Genomic DNA, 23,148 nt, shown 5'->3' with positions numbered 1-23,148 from the left:
GAGAGTTCTTGCCTCCCCACATCTTTGACAGTACCTACTATTACCCCCCATTCTAATTTTTGCCCTTCTGATAGGTATAAGTGCTAGCTCATTGTTTTAATTAGTATTTTTCTCGTTGGTTTTATTTTGATCATCTCTTTATGTACTTGTTAACCATTTGAACTTCTCTTTCTGTGAGTTTCCTACTCATATCTTTTGGCCATTTTTCTATTGGGTTTCCTCTGATGTTCATATCAAATTGTAGGAATTCCTTGTCTGTGCTAGAGATTTAATCCATTGTCAATTTTAGACGTTGCAGAAGCTTTTCCTTGTCTGTCATCTATCTTAACCCTGTTCATGGTATTCTTTATTGAACAGAAATCCATAATTTTATTGAAGTCAAATCCAACAGTTTTTACTGTGTAGTTTGTATTTTTAGAGCCTGAGTCGGGAAGTCTTTCTGCTCCTTAGTGTTTTTTGTCTATGGATTATCCACACAAGCCTGTTTACATGGCCTTTTGAAGAGATGTCTTTCCTTTCTTTCTCACCTGTGACTTGAAGGAAGCTTGACGCTGTTGATGTTTGGCTGCCCCTGATGGAGGAAAAATTGTGAGAAAACTGATGCACGCTCCTTTCTCTAAGCCCTGCACTTCACTCACAGGACTGAGCCCCTGTGACCCTGTTTGTACTACATGAATCCTGTCTGCTCAGCTACAGCTGATTGGAAAGTGCTGCATACCTACCCAAGCTGAGTAGGTGTGCAGGGAATTTGGAATTATGACCAGTCTCTGCTGGCCCCTTGAAGGACATGCAGATTGAGGGGTTTGGGGGTGAACATCTTCCTTTATGTTTACAGAGAAACTAGAGAAATGCTGGCGGAGAAATGAGAATGAGGAAGATATGCACAGAGGAACAGAGAAAAAAGCCCTCTGGTCCCACAGAGAGGGAGAACGATTGAAGTAGAATGTGAGAGTAGCTGTCTTGTATCCTGGTGGCTTTCCAGTTTCTGATTGTGTTCTTTTCTGAGATCACATTGCATTTCCTTATGTGTATTAGTTAGGGATGGCTAACTACTCTAATAGATAGACTCCAAAGTGTATAATGGCCCTAACACAATAGAAGTTTATTTCTCACTCACATAAACAGGTCCAGATGGTTCTAAGTTGGTGAGGTGGTGGCAGTGGAGGGCTCTGTGCCACACAGTTACTCAGGAACTCAGGTTGATGGAGGCTCTGCCATTTTCAACACATGACTTCCAATGTCTCCCTAGGTGTTAGCATCAAGCCTGCAGAAAGGAAATGAACATGGAGTTCAATACATGGGATGTTGTATAGGCCAGGCCTTGAACTAGCACCTATCATTCACATTGCTTTGTCTGGAACTCAGTCACACGGCCACATTTAAGTGTATGGGAAGCTGAAAAATGTTATCCACCTGTGGACCCAAAAGGAAGAGAAAATGGGTTTGGTGAACAGCTAGAGATTGCCACATGATATTTCTTATATGTGTGATACTCTCGTGATGCCTCTATATCCTTATAATCAAGTTCCCGTTTTTTTCCTAAACTTGTTTGAGTTGACTTCTGTCATGTATCTCAGTGCGTGAGGTGTTTTCCTAATAGCCATATTTAAAATAGTAGAAGTAATAAAGACTGATTAATTTATTTTCTCAGGGAAGTTGAGTCGATTTCCACCTATGATGCATCATCACCAGGCACCCTCAGATGGCCAGACCTCTGGGGCTCACTTCCAGAGGTCTCACCTTGCAGAGGCCTTTGCAAAGGCTAAAGGACCAGGTGGAGGCACTGGAGGAGGAGGTAGTGGAAGAGGCCTGATGGGGCAGATTATTCCAATCTACGGTTTTGGGATTTTTTTATATATACTATACATTCTATTTAAGGTAAGTGGATTCATCCTGATCATATTACATCAATGATAATCCAGTATCATCATAATAAAAATCATTGTCAGCATTAAAACCCTTTATAGTTCATAACCCTTTTTCAAATCTATCATCTCTTTAAATCTTGCCTCCTCTTTATGAGGTACCTAGGATAGCTGTCACGTATCTCAGTTTTACAGATGAGAAAATCTTCACTCAGAACCTAAACAATTTGCACCAGAATTCACAACTAAAAATGCAGAACCAGGCCTTGAACCTGAATCTTCTAGTTCCTAATCCACTGAGCAGTAAAGTTCAAAGCCTACCCTCCCCCGACCCTGCCCCAGTTTTTTCTTGATTGGGCATCTTTGTAAACTATAAAGGCATAAAGATGTTCTAAGAAGAACTTTATCATGAGGATTGGCATAATGATTTCCAGGTGGCCACTGTGAGGCCAAATAATGACTGTACCAACACCACTTTTTCCTCCTTTTACCCCCAGGAGTATGAGGTGCTGGGTTTTTTTTTTTTTATTTTTTTTTTATTTTTAAAATTTATTTATTTATTTATTTATGTCTGTGTTGGGTCTTCGTTTCTGTGCGAGGGCTTTCTCTAGTTGTGGCAAGCGGGGGCCACTCTTCATCGCGGTGCGCGGGCCTCTCACTATCGCGGCCTCTCTTGTTGCAGAGCACAGGCTCTAGACGCGCAGGCTCAGTAATTGTGGCTCACGGGCCCAGTTGCTCTGCGGCATGTGGGATCTTCCCAGACCAGGGCTCAAACCCGTGTCCCCTGCATTGGCAGGCAGATTCTCAACCACTGCGCCACCAGGGAAGCCCCTGAGGTGCTGTTTTTAACATAGGTTGTAGTAATTCTCCTGAAACAGAACTGCCGCGTCCTGAAACTAAGCCTGATATTTCCCAGCTCTGGGGAGATATGATTTGGGTCCTTTTAAAAGTAGACTCCCAGTTAAGTTCTGCCTCCAGGCAGGCTTTGGCCAACCACGGGCCTGGGCCTGGGCACTGTAAGTAGAGGCAGGAGGCTGCCCTCCTAGCTAGAGTAAGAGGTGACTTCGTTCTTGCCTAGGAATTCTGCAGGCAGCCCAGGTTGAGTCTTGGATGAGCATGGGCAAGGCAGATGGCTTGTGAAGAGATTTTTTTCTTGTGCCTTGACCTTGATAATTTTTTACTTGGAAACCTTCTGTTGGCTTTTTTTTTTTTTTTTGAGATGTTTCTCTAATGTTGCTATTTGATTTGATTTTCTTCCAACCTTTTTTTTTTTTCCATTTAATATGAGGGGTTCCATGACTTTGAGGTTCTGAGCTGCTGTTGATGTACTGTACCTCGTTCAATTCTCAGCTCTCAAAGGGGAAAAGTACTGCAGAGGATCGGAAGTGCTCTACTGCCACACCTGGAAGCACCCACAGGAAAATTAGTAAGTGCCCCTTTCAGTATATTTATAAGTTTCATTGAGTCAGACAGCTGTAATACAGCCAGAGGGACAATCTGTGGATATGTCTTAAAAGCGTTTCTCAAAAGTTGTCCCAGATTAATCTGATGCCGATTTTTACCTTAGCTCTGGGAATTCTCAAGTTTCCATATTGATGTTGGGCTTTTGAGGGAAAGATAGTTATAAAAAGTACACAACCACCAGTTCACTTTTTTATATATTAGGAGATTAATATTTTACGCTCGGAATGGGTTACTTCTCATTTCTAGACTTCAGAATATTGGTAGCAAATTTCTTTATTTCACATAGAGGAAAACTGAGGCAGTGAGATCAAGTCATTGTCAAAGTCAGTTATTAGATCTAGAGACAGAGTTTAACACTTCTTACTCTTGAAACATGATCATCAAATATTTACCGACCAATTAGAATATTCCGTGCTCTCTGGAAAAATGAAATATATATGGCATGGCTCTTCCCTCTGAGAATTTATAGTCTAGGATGAATGTCAGGGAAAAATAACTTGTGAAAAGTTTACTACCTAGAAGGAAGGGACTTGGCAAAAGCCTTCTGGGAAATCGCACCTAGCTGTGTATGAAGGAGGGCCTATTAGATAGGGTGCTTGAGTAAGACGCAGTCTGACAGAGGGCAGCTGTGGGAAAGAAGGCATGAAGAGTAGGTAGGATAAGCTGTGTTGTTGAAGGCCAAACTATCCTGTGGATACTGAAGCCTCATCGGAGGTTTTTAAAAGAAAGACGTCAGCAAAATGACTGTGATCCCTGCTGTATTCTTTTCTTTTTTTCAATTTTTGTATTCTTAATTGAAATAGTGTCTTACCAAAAGTGATTGTAAATGCATCATGAAATTGTTTTTAAAGACTTGTGAACTAAAGAGTAGCAAATTCTTTATCCTGTCACATAATGCATTTAAAACAGAAAGAAGTAAATAAAATGAATTCCTAAGAGCAGCTGTTTTATAATGTAGTAGCAATTATATCAACTTCTTATGCTTCAATTTTGAATCATAAAGAAAATAAAAATAACCTAAGCATTTATGTGGCACAGATGTTAATTGCATGCATAAGAATTTGTTGTACAAGTACTAAAAAGCCTTTGAAATATTACATTTTATAGTGATCCTCTAAATATATCTGCGTAGAATGATACTCGGATGTGAAACAGAATAACTAGATTATCTACATAATGAGCAACATTTTATTTTCCTGTTACCTTAAAGTTCATTTCATGTACTGATTGAGTGATTGATTTTTTTATGTTCTACTTTTAGGGTCTTAACATTACTTTCAGTAGTTGTGGTCCTTTCTGACCCTTGTTGAGAAAGCTGCTTCTGGGAGATAGGGTTATACCACTCACCCCAGATGACTGAAGTAGAAAACCTTGGGCAGGAAGGTCTCAGCCCTAGTTCAAGACCTCTTCTATTGAAGAAGAGTAACTTTTATACTGTTATCTTCCATATAAGTTTTTAGATCCTAGGGACAGGTGAAATATCATTCATTTCAAGGTCTTAACACCTTTTCTGAAGTCCTTTACCAGGTTTGGTACTTTATCCTCAAGTATCATTTGAATTAGAAAGGAGTTATCTTCATTCCTTCTTGGCTGACTGTGCAGGGCTATGTTTTTCACTCTTAGGTATTTTCTTTGGTCCTGCTATATTTCTGTGTGTGAGAGAGTGATTTATTCATCACTTTCTAAACATGTATCCTTTAGATCTTGGTGTCTAGACCTCAGTACCCTTTGTGTCCTGATTGGATTAGCTGCATCTCAGGACCAGCCTGACTCTCAGGACCAGTCTGGATTATTGTAGAGCGTCACAGCCAGCCATGTTTCAGAAAAGGGCTTAGGGAGTTGTACATGATGGTTCTTAGATTGATGCTTATTTTTCAGCCAATTTTGAGCTTGTTCAACTACAAGAAAAACTGAAGGAGACAGAGGAAGCCATGGAAAAACTAATCAACAGAGTGGGGCCTAATGGTGAGAGGTACGTTTTCGCATAACAAAGATCAGACTGTTTCCCATTTAGAGAGTCAATTCAAAATTTTGTTTTTCTTTGATTTCTGGCCCACTTGCTTTCACTGTTATCATATTTGTCACTAACATATTATTTTTCACTGAACATTTCCATTTTCACACTTTCAAGCAGTTTCATTTTCAAGAGTATATGTTCCATGTTGTGGAACATTATTGTGAGAGTGAGTAAATTTGTGAGCAGATACTACAGGCTAAAATAACTGGGTTTTAAGGAAGACAGTATCCTAGCTGTCTAAAAAAAGGCAGAATTTTAAGTAAAACCAGATTATTAAATATTGTGGTTTCTGTTTGAGGCAGAATGAGAGAAGAGAGCAAGTACGATCAGAGTACGCATTTGTTTTGTGTTGACTTTTCCAGAACAGAACTAGACATGTGAAGTAGGTGTCAGGAGCCAAACTAGCCCTTTAGGATGCTCTGCAGCGAAAATACACTCCTCTTGCTACAGGGCTGGCTGAGGATCTGAAAAGGTGGCTTCAGGGGGTTGATGGAAGTGGGCATCAACTAAGGAAACGTGGGTGTAGGAAGGCCAGGGAGGAGAAACCAGAATGTGAGATTGAGAACAAAGAGGGATTCGGTTCGTGCTAGGCCTTCTGACAAGAATGGAGGAAGCACTGGGGGTAAGCGGCAAAATCCCATGCAGGAGGATGTATTGAAAGGTCCCTCCTATAGCCCCGTGGGCTCAGGGTGGAGTCTTTGCCCCAGAAAACTGCTCTACCTTAGCCTCTTCTGTTTGCCATCCTTGTGTTACTAGTGCCCCATACTGTTTTCCCTGCTTCCTGGCTCCCGCCTTGCCCATCTTTGGCCGGATAGGAGAAGAGTAAACATCCTCGAATTGAAGTCCCTTGGCTTGGCGTTTCCCTGCAAAGTCTACATTGCTGCTGAAATGACATTTATGAGGGTGAACCTTGCCTATCTGGGCCCATGACCCTTGACCTTCTTTTGGTCCAGAAAGCAGAGTGACTATCTGGACTTTTCCAGAGTGGTAGAGATAGGTGTACATATCTATACATGAGTATATCTCTGTGAGTGGATAATACTATTTGGCATTATTGAGCACTTACTAAGAACAAAGCTCTAAGCTAATGCTTTATATGCATTATCTAATGTTTGACTGTTTTGTATGAGTGTGACTGAACCAATTTGTGCAGCTATACTTTTCTGGCATTTTCTGCCCTTATCCTGTACCATTCACAGTCTGGGTGGGGAAGTACCAGACTTCTGTAGACCCTCGTGCCTCAGAAAATATCTGTACCCTGGCCCTGGTCTATTTGAAGCCCTAGGCCACACCTAAGTGTCAGGAAAACTATAGGTGAGTATCTGTGGGCAGGGCCTCCCACCTGGGAGATCCAACCCCTGGGCTAAGAAACCATGTGAAGATATTTTCTCACTATTCTTCACTGCTATTCAGACTCCCTTAGCTCAAACCAAATAACCCCACCACGCATACCATTTGTCCATTGCCGACGCCAGGGGTGCAGTGCTGTGACCCCTAACTACTGTGTGTCCTCCTTGTGCCAGCCGGGGTTGCTGCTCCGCGTTTTATGTGCGAAGGCAGAGGAGTGTCACCACCGCCACCGCCCCTGGAGCTGCGCCATCTCATTGTTTCTGGGGCAGCGGGTCCTAGCTCAGGTTATATACTCCTAGTAAGTTGCTGGAGTGTGGGCTCTTTGAGAACATGCTGAGGCCACTGCCACATGGCAATGATTGTGTAAAATATTTTCCACAGTACCTCTCAGGAACCAGGGAGCAGCTCTCCTTCCACTCAGGAGAGCATAGCTTGTGTCTCTCTTTCCCAGATGTCTCATTTTCCAGTCTATAAGGAGGTGACCTTCTCTCTGAAACTCCTTAATCTAAAACCTTTTATCCTTACAGGTAGGCCCTATGGGACTTCCACCTTCAAAACTGCAAGGGTTAGGTAGCTGCGTGTTTTACATTCTTTTCCTTTTTATACTTAAAGCCTTTAACCTTAGTTTCTTTGGCATTTTGTTCTTTTACAAGTCTGTGCTTCTAGGATTATTAGAAGAGCCCAAAATACCCCAGTATTTTTTCTGTCAGATAAGATTTTATCACATTGCCAGGCTTCTGGAGGTCAAGGAGAGGATTTAAGACAAAGAAGACATGTTCATTTGCAGCCTTCAAAGTCCTTTTATATAATATCACTATGGACTGTAAGATTTTGCTTAAAATTCCCAAAATATGCTCTTTCTGATACTTCATCTTAATGCTTATGTAAGAATCAAAATATGGGAAAGGTTTTTAATACTACCTAACAAAACTTTTCAGACAGCTTTCACCTGTAAGCGATATAAGTCTGCACACATTTTTAAATAATTAAGCCTCCTGGAAGGTTGGTATTGTGCCATGTTATGTCTGATATTAAGCAGACTCTCTAGCCCAAGGACACAAAGACTAAGGAAAGGATCTAGGAATCTGAATCAAGGTGTCCTCATTTTTGTCCTTGTGATCAGTGAAAGTTCCTTCCTGGAGCAGCATGTCCCACTGTAATTATTTACCTAGAAGCATGGAATGGCCCAAGAGGAGAAATGAGGGTGCAGCCTCTGGCAGCAAACACCTTGGCAGGCATGTTGAGCATGTATGTGGGACCACAGATTTCTGGCAGGCGTTGTGGGGTTGTAAACTCTGAGGACAGGCTTAGTCTCTCTTGTTCACTGTGTTCACATAGTAGGTACTAAGTAAATACCATTGAAAAAGAGTAGATATTCACTTTTGATGCAAGCATCTGTACTTATTACCATGATAGAAGAGTAAATCATGGCCATTCCCTGTTGAGATCCTTCTCTTCATTTGCTGACCTCTATATTCAGGGTCCTACTTGACATGTCTCATAGATAGCTACTCTTATCCTCATCAGACAGTAAATGTCCCCTGAGTGAATGAACATCCAAAATGGAACTCATCATCTACCCCTAGATGAACCTATTCTACCTTTAATGTTCCCCATCTCAGCAAATGGCTCCTCCATCTACTTAGTTGCCCAAAGCAGAAATTAGATGTCATCTTTGATTCACCTTTTCCTTCACTTCCCATATCTCATTAATCACCATGTCTTGTCATTTCTTCCAAATTAATAAGTCTGTCTCCCTGTAAAACACTCTAAACTCTACTAGGGCAGGGATTATCCTTCTTATTCCCAGAGCCTAGCACAAGCCAGTAGTAGGCTTTAGAAAAGTATTAATTGAAATGGAAGAATGAGTAAGTGAGTGAGTAGAGAATGCCTTTATTTTTGACATAGGTTAGAACTATCTCATGTGGTTTCTTTTCCTCTAATTTGCCTCCTTTCAATTCACTTTCTGCTTTCCAAACCAGTGGATTACGTCTTTTGTTTTAACCCTTCAGTAGGTCCCTGTTGCTCTTGATAAAGAGTAGAATCTTTAGCATGACTTACATGGTCCTAGGTGACGTGGCTCTGCATACCTCAATTGCTTTATCTTTCTCCATTACTCTCTCTCTCTGTGTCTGTGGTCCAGCCACACTGACTGCTTGCTGTTCCTCTGAAGTAACCTGGGCACTTTTGCTTCTAGGATTTTGCATATACTCTTTTCCTTTGCTTGGATGTTGCCCCCGACTGCCTCCCCACACACACTTGTTTTAACTCTTGTCCTAGAGGTCTCAGCTTAGACATCATTTCCTCTGAGAGTCTTTCCCTGAACCCACAACTTGGTTAGGTGTTCCTCCCATATCCTCCCTTGGCCACCTCTGTTTGCTGGATAATGTAAGCATCATATTACTTCCTTATCTTCTGTTAACTTTTCTGTCTTCCCTAATGCCCTGTAACCTTATTGAGGACAGGGAATTTTCATTGTTCAACCTTGCATTCCTAGAGCTGGCTCATTGTTCAAATTTCGTTCCTAGTGCTGGCACATTGACAGTGTCTGTACATGTTGAAAGAATGAATGAGGTAGATGTAAAGAAAGTAGTTTAAAGCTGGCATTTTCAGCAATAATAAGAGTATCTTTGGTACCTATTTTCATTCTGCACAGCCCTCTGTGGTTGTCAATAGCAGGTATTATTTTCTCTTTAAGGAACTGCGTCTCAGAGAGAAAAAGTGTGCTCTGGGAACGTGTATTAGTTTTCTGTGGCTGCTATAACAAATTATCCCGAACTTAATGTCTTAAAACAATACACGTTGTTTCTTATAGGTCTGTATGTTAGAAGTCCTACACTGAGCTAAAATCAAGGTGTTTGCCGGACTGCATTCCCATCTGGAGGCTCTGGGGTAAAATCTGTTTCCTTGCCTTTTTCAGATTTTAGAAGCTGCCCACATTCCTTGGCTCATGGACCCTTTCCTCCACTTTCAAAGCCAGCAACAGTGGGTTGAGACTTTCATACATTACATTATTACTTTGGCCTCTTCTGCCTCCCGCTTCTACTTTTAAGGACCCTCATAAATACATTGTGTCCTCCCAGATAATCCAGGATAATCTATTTTAAGGCCAGCTGATTTGCAACTTTTATTCCATTTGCATCCTGAAGTCCCCTTATGTATAAGGTAACATCATTATAGGTTCCAGGGACTAGGATGTGGACATATTTGGGGGGGTGGTGAGGAGACATTATTCTGCCTACCACAGAAGGTCTCAAGAAAAAGAGAGAATTTAAATAAGCCTTACAGGATGGAAGGATTCCCTCTGGCAGAGTTGGGGGAAAAATGTTCCAGAGGGAGAGGGTGGCACAAGCAGCAAACAAGGTGAGAAGTCAGGCATGTTTTTTGGAAGAGCGAGTAGTTCAAAGTAACGGGAGTAGGGTACACCAGGGCTGTGGTAAATGGTTAGGGAGGTAACTAATGGGAGAAAAAACTAGAAAAGTAAACTGGGGGCAGACTGGAAGGCCCTGAATGGTAGGCTGAGAAGTTGGAATTTATTGTCTTTACAGTGGAGTGCCTCTGAAGGCTTTTGAAAAGAAATGGCATAATCTGCTGTGCTTGAGAAAAATAACTCATGTTTAGGGTGGCTATATGCTAGGATATTGAAAAAATTCTAGCAAAAGTGATAAATAGGCCAGTGAGAGTAGAAAAGAGGTGGGGGCAAATTAAGGGGACTTCAAGGAGGAAAAAAGAATCACAGGCTGTATCAGGATTCCTTGGTTGCAAGCAGACAACTCTGGGTAGCAAAAATTTGTTTTTTGGGGGGTGTGGCCGAATTTTTTGGAAGAGTATGGGGTAGCTTACAGTCTCAAAAGAATAGCTGAAGATCTAAGTTTCAGGAAGAGTGGGAACCAGAGCAGCTCTAGGGATTTAGGAGCAGGAGCAAATAGACAGTCTCTTCAAGGACTGCTGCCAGGATGAATTAACATGAAAAATTTTCAGTTCAGGCTTCACTGTGTTCAAGATCCAGTTTTAGGAGACAGTATAGTTGGCCCAGCTGTATATATCATTGAATCAGTCACTGCAGCCAAGGGGATGGAGTGTGATGATAGGCCATGGGCCATGTGGCCACTCTAGAAGGAGAAGCGAGGGGATGGATGGCTTCAGCCTCTGCACTGTGAGCAGAAGAGGGATTGGTTTTCCAAAGGAGAACAAACTAGATAAGAGAAGTGAAGGGGAAGAGATGGGTGATCTGGAGACTTACAGCCCAAACTGGGAGGAAGATTATGGCATCAACCAAAATAAAAACACAGAAGAATGAAGACAAGGCTTTGGAATAGGGATCATAAGTTCAGCTTTGAGTATGGTTGAAGTGCCATCAGAACATCCATGTATGATATACAACAACAATAGGAAATTTGGGTGTTGAGGTCAGAACAGAGGACACAAGTTCGGAAGTCATCTGGCTGGGAGTAAGAGGTAAGGGCCATGCGGGAAAGATGAGATCACCAAATCCTTGAGGCATATAATTACTGTGTGGCAGTCGCCAGCATTCTTTTGCTGGTCTGGTTTCTGTTCTCATGAATGGTGTTCGAAGAAACTGTTTCATTCTTCTCTCTGTGTTTAACTCTTGGACTCAGAACTTGATGATTCCTCTGGATTTACAGCAATAGCACTCAAAAGTCTGAGTTATCTCCCAACTTGACATTTTATTTTTCTAACATCTTGGAATCGGCCATAGCCAACCTCACCTAGCTTACCTGTTCATGCAGCTGCTCATGATACTGGGCCAACTAGGACAGGGTTTTGAAGGGTGAATTTAAGTTTAACTTTATTATAGTGACAAGGCCTCCAAGTAGAAATGCCCAGGAGGTAACTGGAGTTATGAGACTGGCCTTTGTGTGAAAAGTCAAGATTAGAGGTAGAGATTGGGCATCTGTGTAGAGGTGATGGTTTAATCTGTGTAATTGGGTCAGCTTCCTGAGGGCATGCCTGTAGGAGTGGAGAAACAAGAGTCCTAGGATTGAGCCTTCAGGAAAACCATGTTTTAGGATGTGGGAGTAGGAAAGTGAGCCAGGATCAAAGATACAAGGAATGGTTAAATAAGTGGGAGGAATACAAATGCCAAGGGAGGAGGACATTTCAAGGAGAGGATGGTCCATAGTACAGAAAGTCAAGGAGCATGAAATGTGAGAAAAAAGACTTTTGGACTTTAAAGTGGTCATTGGGGAATTCCTTGGGCAGTCCAGTGGTTACGACTTTGTGCTTCCACTGCAGGAGGTTTGGGTTCGATCCTTGGTCAGGGAACTAAGATCCCACATGCTGCACAGCAAAAAAAAAAGTAAAGTGGTCACTGATCATTGATTTTCACAAGTTTTGGTAAAATGATGGAGTGGAAGCCAGATTTCAGGGAGGTAGAAGAAAAGGTATAGTGAGGAAATGGGGATCAATCAAACTAACACATATTTATTGAGCACTTAAAATGTTCATGACACTGTGGCTGTACACTGTGCCTGTTGTGAACTTACCACTGCCCTCCAGGAGTATCAAACCAAGTTGAGACAATGAGAAATCCATGAAAGTCTTCATTGCAATAAATTCAGAAGATGTAAGGTGGACCACGATTAATTGCCTAACGTATGATATGGACACTGAGTACACCTGAAGACACTTTAGTTTGGAATTCTCTAAGAAAGCTTCTCTTGTCTGTTTCTGCTTCTCTTAGCCTACCCATCCCCCTTTTATTTAAAGGTTCCAATTTTCCATGAGTTAGGAAACAAAGTTAAGACTGTTTCGTTCAGTAGAAATCAGAATGTACTAAATACAGTCCAGAGAAGTAACGTGTGTAGCATGTTGTGATAATCACATAGGCTCTTTTAGCTAGGGGTGACCTAGCTGCCCCAGAAGCCTCCCACAAAGTGAGTTGTTGTGACAGTAAGGATTAGGGATTATAGAATACATGAGTAGTTAGGGTGAGTCAGCACTCCTGTACTGATGGGAAAGAGTAAATCAGCTGTTCAGCTGCATGTAGAACAGACAGGCTTCTTCAGTTCATGGCTTTGAGGCCATTTATCGTAGAGAAAGTGGAGCTCATGGGGCTTTTGTTTTCCTCCCACTGAGGTCTGTAGAAATGTTGCATCTCCATTTTCCTCAGCTGCCATCTTAATGTTGGCAGGAGAAGCAGTTTTTTCTAATTCCCTATTAGTCATTAAGGGTAACGTAATGTAGGTTAAATGTAAAAAGAAACGTAGGCTCGGGGCTGGACTATTAGAAAGATTGATGGCACCTCCATGAGGCTGGTACAGAGTGTATCATTTCTTCTTCATGAGTGTTGTACTGACGTCGGGTGCTTTGGGTTTTTAAGAGGAGCATAAGTAGCCTCTGTTAAATCCTGCCACTAGATAAAACTGGTCCCAAAGCAGACAGTTCTCAGTCTTCTGAGTAGGGCCTTGCCTGCCTGTCAGTTCCACGCAGCGCTTCTCTCTCAAAGAGTCACACCATTATCCTTGCGCCTCATCTTACTTGTGTAGACATTTCTCCAGAGCCACACAGCTAAGTTAGGGGTCACACCCAGGTTTTCTGAACTGTGCAGCTTGAGCACTGTGCTTCAAGAATTGCACCAGAATGCTGTCAGAAGTCAGGAGACTTTAGTTTTAGAGCTGACATTAACTAACAGTGTGATAATGTATAATTTCCCCTCCATGGGCCTCAGTTTCCCCAATTTCTCTGGTTTAGGTGATTTGTCAGAATGATCCAGCTCTGAAATTTTAGGATATATCTTTATTTCTGCACAAGCAGATTCAGCCTGGTAATTCCAGGGTTGGCCTAGTAGCATATTTTTCCCTAGTTGAGGCAAATGGTCCAACACATTTTCTTTTGATGACATTGCTTCAGAGAAAAGTGGCTTGTTTGTAAATGGAATAATATAAGTAATGGTGAAATTGCTTGAGATTAGAGAATCAGGGCAGTGAGGTGTACTGAAAGAACACTGAACTGAAGGCTAAGACATCTGGGGTCTTGTCCCAGTATTGACATTAAATCTTTCTGGGACCTTGGACAGTCACTTGATCTATTCTGGGCCTTAGTTTTCCCATTTATAAAATCAAAACATTGAACTAACATCTCTAGTTCCCAGCTATGCAGTTCCAGGATCAGTTCCCAGAGTAATTATCTGTTGCTGTTGAACTTCCTGGAGTCCAGACAGATCACAGTGATGTTTATGTTCCTTGCCTAGGAGTATTTACCACTAACTGGCCGGATTGTCTGCTGTTTCTAAGCAGAGCACAGGCCGTGACTTCTGACCAAGAAAAACGATTGCTGCATCAGCTCCGAGAAATCACCAGGGTCATGAAAGAAGGAAAATTCATTGACAGCCCCACTCCAGAGAAAGAAGCTGAGGAGGCCCCTTACATGGAGGACTGGGAAGGTAAACAGTGTCTTCGTATCTCTTTGTTAACCCTCAGCCCAGAAAAGAGATCTTACAAAATTTTTAAAAGTCAGCTTTATTACTGAGGTATAATGTAGATACAATACAATTCACCAATTTTAAGTGTATAGTTGGATAAGTTTTGACAAATATAATCATACCATAGCGATGATTTAGTCATGATATTTCCATCATCTCAGAAAGTTCCCACCCCGTTGCTGCTAATCCCCTCCTGCTCTGGCAACAGCTGAACTGCTTTCTGTCCCTAGAGTTTTACCTTTTCTATATAAATGGATCATACTGCACATGCTCTTTTGTTTCTGGCTTTGTTGATTTAGTATAACGCTTTTGAGCTTCATGTGTTGAGTGTATTAGTAGTTCTCTCTCTCTTTTAATTGCTGAGTAGTGTTCTTTTGTCTGGATATAGTTTGTTTCTCCATTCACCAGTTCAGGAACATTTGGGTGCCAGCTTTGAGCTATTATGAAGCAATCTACTATGAACTTTTACGTACGTGTTTTTGTTGGAACATATATTTGTGTATATCTAGGAATGAGGTTTTGGCATTTTATACATGTATGTTCAACTTTGTTAGAAACTGTCAACCTGCTTTCCAAAGTGGCTCTGCCATTTTGCCTTCCCACTTGAAATGTATGAGAATTGCAGTCCTCCACATCCTTGGTAACACTTGGTATCGTCAGTCTTTTAAATTTTAGCTATTCAAGTGAGTGTATAATGGTATCTAGCTTGTGACTTTAGTATGCATTTCCCCAATGACTAATGATGTTGAACATTTTTTCACACACTTTTTTGCCATCTGTATATCTTTGGTGAAGTGTTTGTTCACGTTGTTTGCCACTTTCTTTATTGAGTTGGTTGTATTCTAGTTGCAAGGGTTCCTTCTATAGTCTGGATATAAGTTGTCAGTTATGAATTTTGCAAATATTTTCCCCTAATCTGTGGCTTGCCTTTTTATTTTCTTAGTGACATCTTTCAAAGAACAGAAGTTTTTTTCATTTTGATGAAGTCCAGTTTATCATTTTCTCTTTTATGACTCACTTTCTTTGTGTGCGTTTAAGAAGCCTTTGCCTAACTCAAAGTTTGCCTAACTCCTCTGTTTTCTTCTAGAAATTGTATGGTTTTAGCTCTTACATTTAGGCCTGTGATCTATTTTTAGTTATTTATATATGGTGTGAGGTATATGGTGTGAGGTATCAGGACTGAGGTTAATATTCTTCCATATTGATATCCTATTGTTCCAGTTTATTTTGTTACATTTAATTACCTTGGTGTGTTGGTTGGAAATCAACCAACCCTTCCCCTTCTGGAAAATAGAAAATCATTTGACCATGTATGTGTGGGTATATTCTGGACTTACTGTTCTGTTTCACTGATCTATGTGTCTATACTTACACCAGTGCCATAATGTCTTTATCACTGTGTCTTTATATTGTCTTGAAGTCAGGTAGTCCAAGTTCTTCAACTATGTTTTTTTCCAAAATTATTTTGGTAATTCTAGGCACTTCACATTTTCATATATTATAGAATCATTGTGTCACTTTCTACAAAAAAAAAGCCTGATGGGATTTTAATTGGCATTATATTGAATCTTTAGATCAAGAAGTTGGATTCACTCTTATGTTGCTGGTGGGGATGTAAAATATACCCACACTGGAAAAAAGTTTGGCAGTTTCTTAAAAAACTAAATATGTAGCTACTACACAGCCTTGCAGTTGTACTCCTGGACATTTATCCCAGGGAAATGGAAAGTTTTATGTTCAGATAACACTTGTACATGAATATTTATAGCAGCTTTATTTGTCATAGCCCCAAACTGGAAACAACCCAAACATCCTTCCACAGGTGAATGGTTAAACACTGTGTTGGTACGTACAGACTGTGAAGTACTACTCAGCAATAAAAAGGAATGGACTGTTGATACGTGCAGCAACTTGCATGAATTTCCAGATGATTATGCTGAATGAAAAAAAGCTAATTCCAAAAGGTTATATAATGTGTTTCTATTTATATAACCTTCTTGAAATGGCAAAATTATAGAAATGGAGAACAAACTAGTAGTTGCCAGAGGTTAAGGAGGGAGTGGGAGCAGGAGGGAATGGGTGTGGCCAGGAAAGGGCAACATAAGGGATCCTTGTGGTGATAGAAAAGCTCTGTATATTGACTGTATCAGTATTAATATCCTTGTTGTGATATTGTAGCATATAGTTTTGCAAGGTGTTACCATTAGAAGAAACTAGGTAAAGGGTACATGGGATTTCTGTATTATTTCTTATAACCAGATGTGAATCTACGATTAACACAAAATAAAAAGTTAGTTTAAAAAAGCAATGCAAGAAATTATAAAGGAAAGGATAGTGTTTTACATAGTGTACTTAAAACTTTTCTGCAGATCAGAGAATGTCAAAAAGTTTTCAAAGCCAACAGTAAACTGCAAAAAGATTTGTAACAAATATGACTGATATCAGCAAAGAAGCTGATATCTTTAATATATAAAAAGTTCTACAACTAATTTAGAAAACACTGATATCCACCTAGATATGCAGTGCACAAAAGAAAACAGTGCAACTGGCTACAAAACAGAAGAAAAATTATTCCATTCTCACTAGTAATCAATGAAATGAAAATTGGAATTCCTTTTTTTCTTCCAAATTGCAAATCTTCATTATATAATCTTGTTCCCAAATAAGGTAAAGTTTTTATCATATTTATTTTCTACCTACTGCTTAGGTTTTGTTGAAATTATGTAGAATTTTAGCTACAAGTGATGTTAGCTTTTACAGGTATTAGCCTTTTATCTTTTAAGTATTTCTTAACAATGGCATTAAATTTCTAACCACATTATCAATGATTATTTTACATTGATAAGTCTTATTGATTTCATTTTTTACCACTTTCTTGTATACAGTACCTTCTTTCTTGAATTTAAATTTTTTTTTTAATTTTTTGTTTATTTATTTATGGCTGTGTTGGGTCTTCGTTTCTGTGCGAGGGCTTTCTCTAGTTGCGGCAAGTGGGGGCCACTCTTCATCGTGGTGCGTGGGCCTCTCACTATCGCGGCCTCTCTTGTTGCAGAGCATAGGCTCCAGACGCGCAGGCTCAGTAATTGTGGCTCACGGGTCTAGTTGCTCCGCGGCATGTGGGAGCTTCCCAGACCAGGGCTCAAACCCGTGTCCCCTGCATTGGCAGGCAGATTCTCAACCACTGCGCCACCAGGGAAGCCCGAATTTAAATTTTTTATTAATTTTTGTATCTGTCAGAATACTTCCTTAAGTCCCTCCCCCATCCCTCCCCACCCCCAAAATTTGAATTTGTCTCCGTATGGATTTTTCAAGGTATTTTTACCTAGCATTTATCCATCTGAAGACTTGAGTTATTTTTTCAACTAAAGAATATTTTCTTATAATTTTGATTATTGCTTCCATTTAACCTACTCTGCCCTCTCATTGTAGAATTCTAGTAATGCTGAGATTGGATCTTGGATGGGTCTTCTATGCAGCTTATCTTTTTTCTCATAATTTCCATTTCTTTACCATATTTATCTTTGTCCTGGGAGAATTCCTCACCTTGAACTTCTAATATATTAATTTGGTTTTCAGTCATGTCTATTTCAACCTACTCTTTTCTTCCTCCATTAAGTTTAAATTTTTTTTGTAATGCTGAGTTTCTGTTTCTAACAGCTCTCTCTTACATTGTGTTTGCTCCCTTTTTTATACTGAAGCCTGGTTGGTTTTATATGTTCAATAACCTGTTGAATATTACTGGGAACATCAATTATAAGCTGATTGACATTAACTCTTGTTTCCTGCATTGACTTTTTTCAGGGGCTATTTACATAGTTTGCTTAGTTTGGTTCCTGTTGTGAGCTGCTGATTTCCTCGTAGGACCAGTGAGTTTTTGTTGCTTGCTCATGTTTCTAATGAAGTTTTGGGTAACCAGTGCCTTGGCTGATACGGGCTACCTAAGTAGTTATGTGAGTCACTGTTTGATTCTCCTCAGCAGGCTTCCCCCTCGTAAACCAAAGCAGATAGTCATGGAATTCCAACGGCAAGCTTTGTTCCTGGTGGGGACAGGGCAGCAACATGCCAGAGAATGGACTTCTCTTAGGCATGCAGTGGCTAGGAGCTAACTAGCAAATGGACTTCCCCAGCCTCTGCCCTTGACCAAGGAGACTGTGAGGGCCTTGGGTAGCGAAGCTCCAGTTTACCTAGCATTCCATCCACAGTAAGTTAAGCCTGGGAACTAAGACTGCATTGGCAAGATTCTTGACATTACTACTGTTAGTGCTGGTGAGAATGTGATAAGATGGCCAGTTTTTTACGTCACTGGTAGGACTAAAAATTTATACCATTCTTCTGGAAAGTAATTTGGCAGAGTGTAAAAAAGGCTTTTAAAATGTCCATTCCCTTTGGTCTGGTTTTCATATTTCTAAAAGTCTATCTTAAAGAAATAGGGAAGTGGACATAGATTTATATTCAGAGATCTTAACTAATATGAAACTTATAAGGGAAAATTGGAAAGAATCTAAATGTCTTATAGAAGAGGCATGAATCATGTCAGTTACGTAGCTGTATGATGGGATACTTTGCAGCCAACTTTAAAATGCCTAATAACATGGAGAAGGGCTCATGATACAATGTTGAATGAAAAAAATCTGGGTACAACATTTTATATACAGTATGATCCCTCTTTGTTAAAAAAGAGAAAGATATATGTTTATATGTGATAAAAAGGCCAGAGGTAACACAACACATTGTTATCAGTGGTGGGATTCTAGGTGATTTGTGTTTTCTTTTTAAAACTTGTCTGTTTTTCAAATTTTCTACAAATGAGTCTGTGTGACTGTTTTTTTTCCCCTAATTATAAATGTTGTAAAAATGTCTCTACATGGCACCAAAAAAGACCCCTGCTTTTCAGAATTTGTAGGCAAAAAAATGGTTTATGTTAGGGTTCAATTTGCCAATTATCATAATGTGCAAATGGATTTCAAATTCTCCAGCTTTCACATTGTGCGGTGAGCATGGCCGCTGTTGCCAGCACTGGCATATGAGCTCCAGCACGGCCCATCTGCTGCTCAGGCTCGGCTTGGCTGACACAGATGTATTTCATTTTGTTCTTCAGTTTGGCAACATTTTCTCTTTTCTCATTATCATTGCTGGGATTCATTTTGTTTACCAGTTTGTTGTTTTCTTTTGTTCCCTTTTGTGAAGAGGAAGAAGCCAACAATGGAAATTCTGCCTTCTGAAAATGCAGTCCTTGTCCTTCGGGATCTTGGGCATGTATTGCTAAAATGCTCTCTTTCTGATGCTTGCAAGCCATTTCAATTGTTTTGATTAGTAGAAGGCTTTGTCGTGTATTTTTCAAAGAGCTCAGCATTCCTTTCCTCCTCCCTCCTCCCCACCCCCCCCCCCCGCCACCCCCCAGGAAGATTTGGAAATGGTTCCAAATAGAAATTATAAACATTAGCCTTGAGCTATGCTCTCTCCATCTGGTGTTTGGTACATTTTTTTTAAACTGAGGCTCATGTTGTTTGTTTAATCTTCATCACTACTGCAGAAGCTTGAGGAGTGAGACTTACACTCTGCCCCAAGCACCCTGCGCTTAAGAAGGGATTTTCAACTGAATTGATTTGTATTTCAAAGAGCTGGGGGACAGTCAGCCAGATCGCCAAGAATTTGCTTAAGTGAAACTTGAGAACCGTTAGAATCATCTTAGAGATTTCTTGAATGGATTTGTTGGGATAGGATGGCTGCTGCTTGAGAAGCCTTTTTGAGCCTGACACTTTATTTGGAAGAGACATTCTTTGTAAGACTTTGTTCTGCTTTTTTCTCTAGGTTACCCTGAAGAGACTTATCCAATTTATGACCTTTCAGATTGCATCAAGCATAGGCAAGAAACAATCCTGGTGGATTACCCTGACCCAAAAGAGCCCTCTGCCGAGGAAATAGCTGAAAGAATGGGAGTGATAGAAGAAGGATCAGGCCATTTGGGGTGGGAAATGCCTGCTGACCCCAGAGCTCAGGAAGATAATTCTGTTACCTCGTGTGACCCAGAGGCAGAAACATGTTCCTGCTGTTCTCATGAAGAAGAGGATCCCGCTGTCTTGGCAGAGAATGCTGGATTTGGTGCAGATAGTTACCGTGAGCAAGAGGAGACCACCAAAGAAATGTGGCCCCGCGACTTGAGAGATGAAGGGCCAGGCGTCAGTGCTGATAAAGCAGATCCAGGGGGCATGCTGAGGAAGCGGGACCCCCACCGTTTAGAGTACAGCCAGCCAGTTTGGTGAGGTGCCTATTACTCTAGTCCCAAGGTGACCTTTCTCTCCTCTCTGATTTCATCCTTGGCCCTGTGCCCTGTATTTCATTCTCTGTGTTTAAATATCATAGCCAATCAGGCCACTGCCATGGATATCATGTGTCCTTCCTGGTGCTTACACACCTGTCACCTGTAAAACATCACAGTGATCAGTATGAACACAAGACAGCTTCCCTCTTTCTCTTCCTGCCTTTCCTCCATCAGAGAGTTGATCCACTGAGTAATTTTCCATCTATTGTAATTACAGACGGGACCACTCAGGGCAGAGGTCTGACTCTTCGTGTTAGGAGTAACAGATGGTTTACCTGTGAACGAACATCAGATTATACATGACGAGGACATAAGGTTGTAAGAGTGAAGATTTCAGAGTCCAGAATGCCTTATTCTGTGGGCCTTGAGCAGGTTAGTAGTCCGCTGCGCTCAAGAAGAAAACCTTTTTGTTAGTGGGGATGGTGGGGCCAGAGCAGGGTGAGACTCTGCTGTCTGAACTGAAGCCCCTTGCTCACAGCAAGGCCCTTTTTAGGAGCACCCCGGCTGCCTCAGATCTCCACTTTTCTCCAGAATAGAAGACTCCCACTGACCTGAGAATGAACCCAGAGGCTTGTTGGGGGATGGTTTTGCTCTAATATTGCCTGGATCTCTAGCTTCCTTTATCCCTGTTCTGCTTAACAGAACTGCCAAATGCATAAGTACCTTTGTACCTCTGGTCTTCAGTGGCCGGAGGAAACTTGAGTTAGAGACTTTAGTCCTTGCCCTGCAGAGCCAAGGTTTGAGGCTTCAGGAAAGCCTGCCGAAGGGTGGTGGTCCTGCCACGAGATGCTCAGAAGGCCAGGGAGCTGGTGATGGGGAGAGAACCGATGCGCTTACAGGCAGTCCTTGCTTAGATGCTGTTTCTGAATGTTGTACCCTCTGGGAAATTTGTCCTCACAACAAATTCAATTGAAACAGAAACGAGGAGGACTGAGCTTATAGACCAAGTGCCAGCCCAGCAGGGAAGTTGCAGGGACCCAATGTAGCAGTGCCCAGGAAGAGACCATTTGCTCCATATTTGGATATCTGAGTCTACTGAGAAAGCTGGGCAAAGTAGGAGGTAGGTTAGGACTGGGAGGATTGTGACCAAACCAAAAGCCTAATCTCTGAGCTGCCATCTGTCATGTGTCTCCTTGAGGTAAGATGTATTCTGTCTAGTAAGGATGAGTGAATTCAGTTTACAGGTAAGACCTAAGAGTTTAAAGAGGACACATTCCTGAGGATATTCCCAGTCATGAAATGCAGAAGACTTGAAAATTAAGAAATCATGTAAAGGTAGACTCGGCTTTTAGAGTTCCATTGTGCCTGGCATGAGCAAGAGGCCAGGAAAATAGTTTAATCACTATTAAATCACATAAGCATAAACACTGCTGTCACAGGTACAGGATCATATTAAGATAATGTATCAGCTACTGCTGTGCATTTCTTGTTAGTTAATGACTACAGAGAAAAGTCATTGAAGACTGAGTCTATAGAAAGCATATTGTCTCTGTGTGGAACATTTGATTCACTTGTAAAGAATACAGTTTAAAATGTACTGAAAACAGTCTAGATGTAATGTAATGCCGAAGGCAAAAAATAATGTAGGTGCTCTTTACTGTTTCGATAAATTATTTTTTGTGTTGTTTCTCTTCATTCACAATGAGGGGTTGATTTATGAGAAGAGTTCTGGGAACCTGTTTTGAATTTCTTTTTTGCCTTAGGATATGATTCCCTTATTAGAGGTATGTATTTGTTTCCTTCTAGCTTATTCACTCATTTATTCATTCGGCAGACCCTGCTCAGAGCTAGGCAGTGGGAACAGAAGGCTCAATTCCTACCTTTAAAAAAAACTCAGTTGAATGTGGGAGCCTTATCCGATTTATTTTTAAAAATGAACTGTGAACTATAAAAGGGCTCAAGATCATGAATTCTGCAGGCAGGGAAATGTCAGTCACAGTTCCATCCTTGTCTATTCTAGTTGCAGAATCTGGCCAGCTCCTTAACCCCAAGAACCTTGGCTTTCTCATTCTAAGGCTGGCGGGTCAAAGTCCAGGTCTCACAGGGTAGTTATGAGGATTAAATGAAATCATCAGTGCCTATAAAACAGCACTATCCTATCTCATACAGGATAACCACTCAATAAGCGGTAGCTACTTTACTTTTATTGTACAAGGTTTTATGCTGTATTTGAGATATGGACCCAAATCTATAGGAGCACAAAAAAAGATCATTTTTGCTAAAGTACTTCAAGAAACTTCACAGAGGAGGTGGGTCTCGAGGGATGCTAAGAACTTCTCAGCTGTGCAAGGAAGAGAAAGGACATTCTTGGCAGAAAGAGTGGTGGTAGAGCAGTGGGGTGTGAAAGTAAAAGGGTGATGTTCAGGTATTTTGATGAGGCTGGTATGTAAGGTGTCACATAACCAACTCTTTTTTGGAATGTTAATCTTTGGGGGAAATTGGCTTATGGAAATAGTTCCTGCTGGAAGTACTAAGACCACGATAGCTCTTGCTGCCCTGGTTCTTGGTGGGTTTATATAGCAGGAATATATTTATGTATTTATATTTCAAAAATTTTAATGCACTTTTCAATAATTTCAGATTAGGCAATCCTTTTTGGATTTTTCAGAATTATGTTATTTTTCAGGGATGACAATTATATTTGTATATACAATCCAGGATGACCAAAATCATGGGACTGGTTTTT

General features: G+C 40.9%; 1 protein-coding gene across 9 annotated transcripts in view; it reads left to right on the top strand.

Annotated features, from left to right (window-relative positions):
• Positions 1-23,148, top strand: part of RIC3 (RIC3 acetylcholine receptor chaperone) — a 54,104-nt gene that overhangs the window by 28,984 nt on the left and 1,972 nt on the right. The window contains exons 2-7 of one of the 9 annotated variants that reach the window (XR_009504649.1): positions 1,652-1,878; positions 3,216-3,291; positions 5,208-5,301; positions 13,953-14,101; positions 19,952-20,399; positions 20,680-20,834. Coding sequence is in view for 7 of the 9 variants with exons in the window: in XM_059931045.1 (XP_059787028.1) it covers positions 1,652-1,878; positions 3,216-3,291; positions 5,208-5,301; positions 13,953-14,101; positions 19,952-20,403 (998 nt within the window). In the remaining 2 variants the exon portion in view is untranslated. Of the gene's footprint in view, positions 1-1,651; positions 1,879-3,215; positions 3,292-5,207; positions 5,302-9,511; positions 9,581-13,909; positions 14,102-19,951; positions 20,526-20,679; positions 20,835-23,148 lie in introns of those variants that run through there. The other 8 variants (XR_009504648.1, XM_059931047.1, XM_059931045.1 and 5 more) reach the window with 8 other exon arrangements.

The sequence above is a fragment of the Balaenoptera ricei genome, chromosome 8 (assembly GCF_028023285.1).
Source record: "Balaenoptera ricei isolate mBalRic1 chromosome 8, mBalRic1.hap2, whole genome shotgun sequence".
In the NCBI taxonomy this organism is placed as follows: Eukaryota; Metazoa; Chordata; class Mammalia; order Artiodactyla; family Balaenopteridae; genus Balaenoptera; species Balaenoptera ricei.
This window is presented reverse-complemented; position numbering and strand designations above follow the sequence as displayed.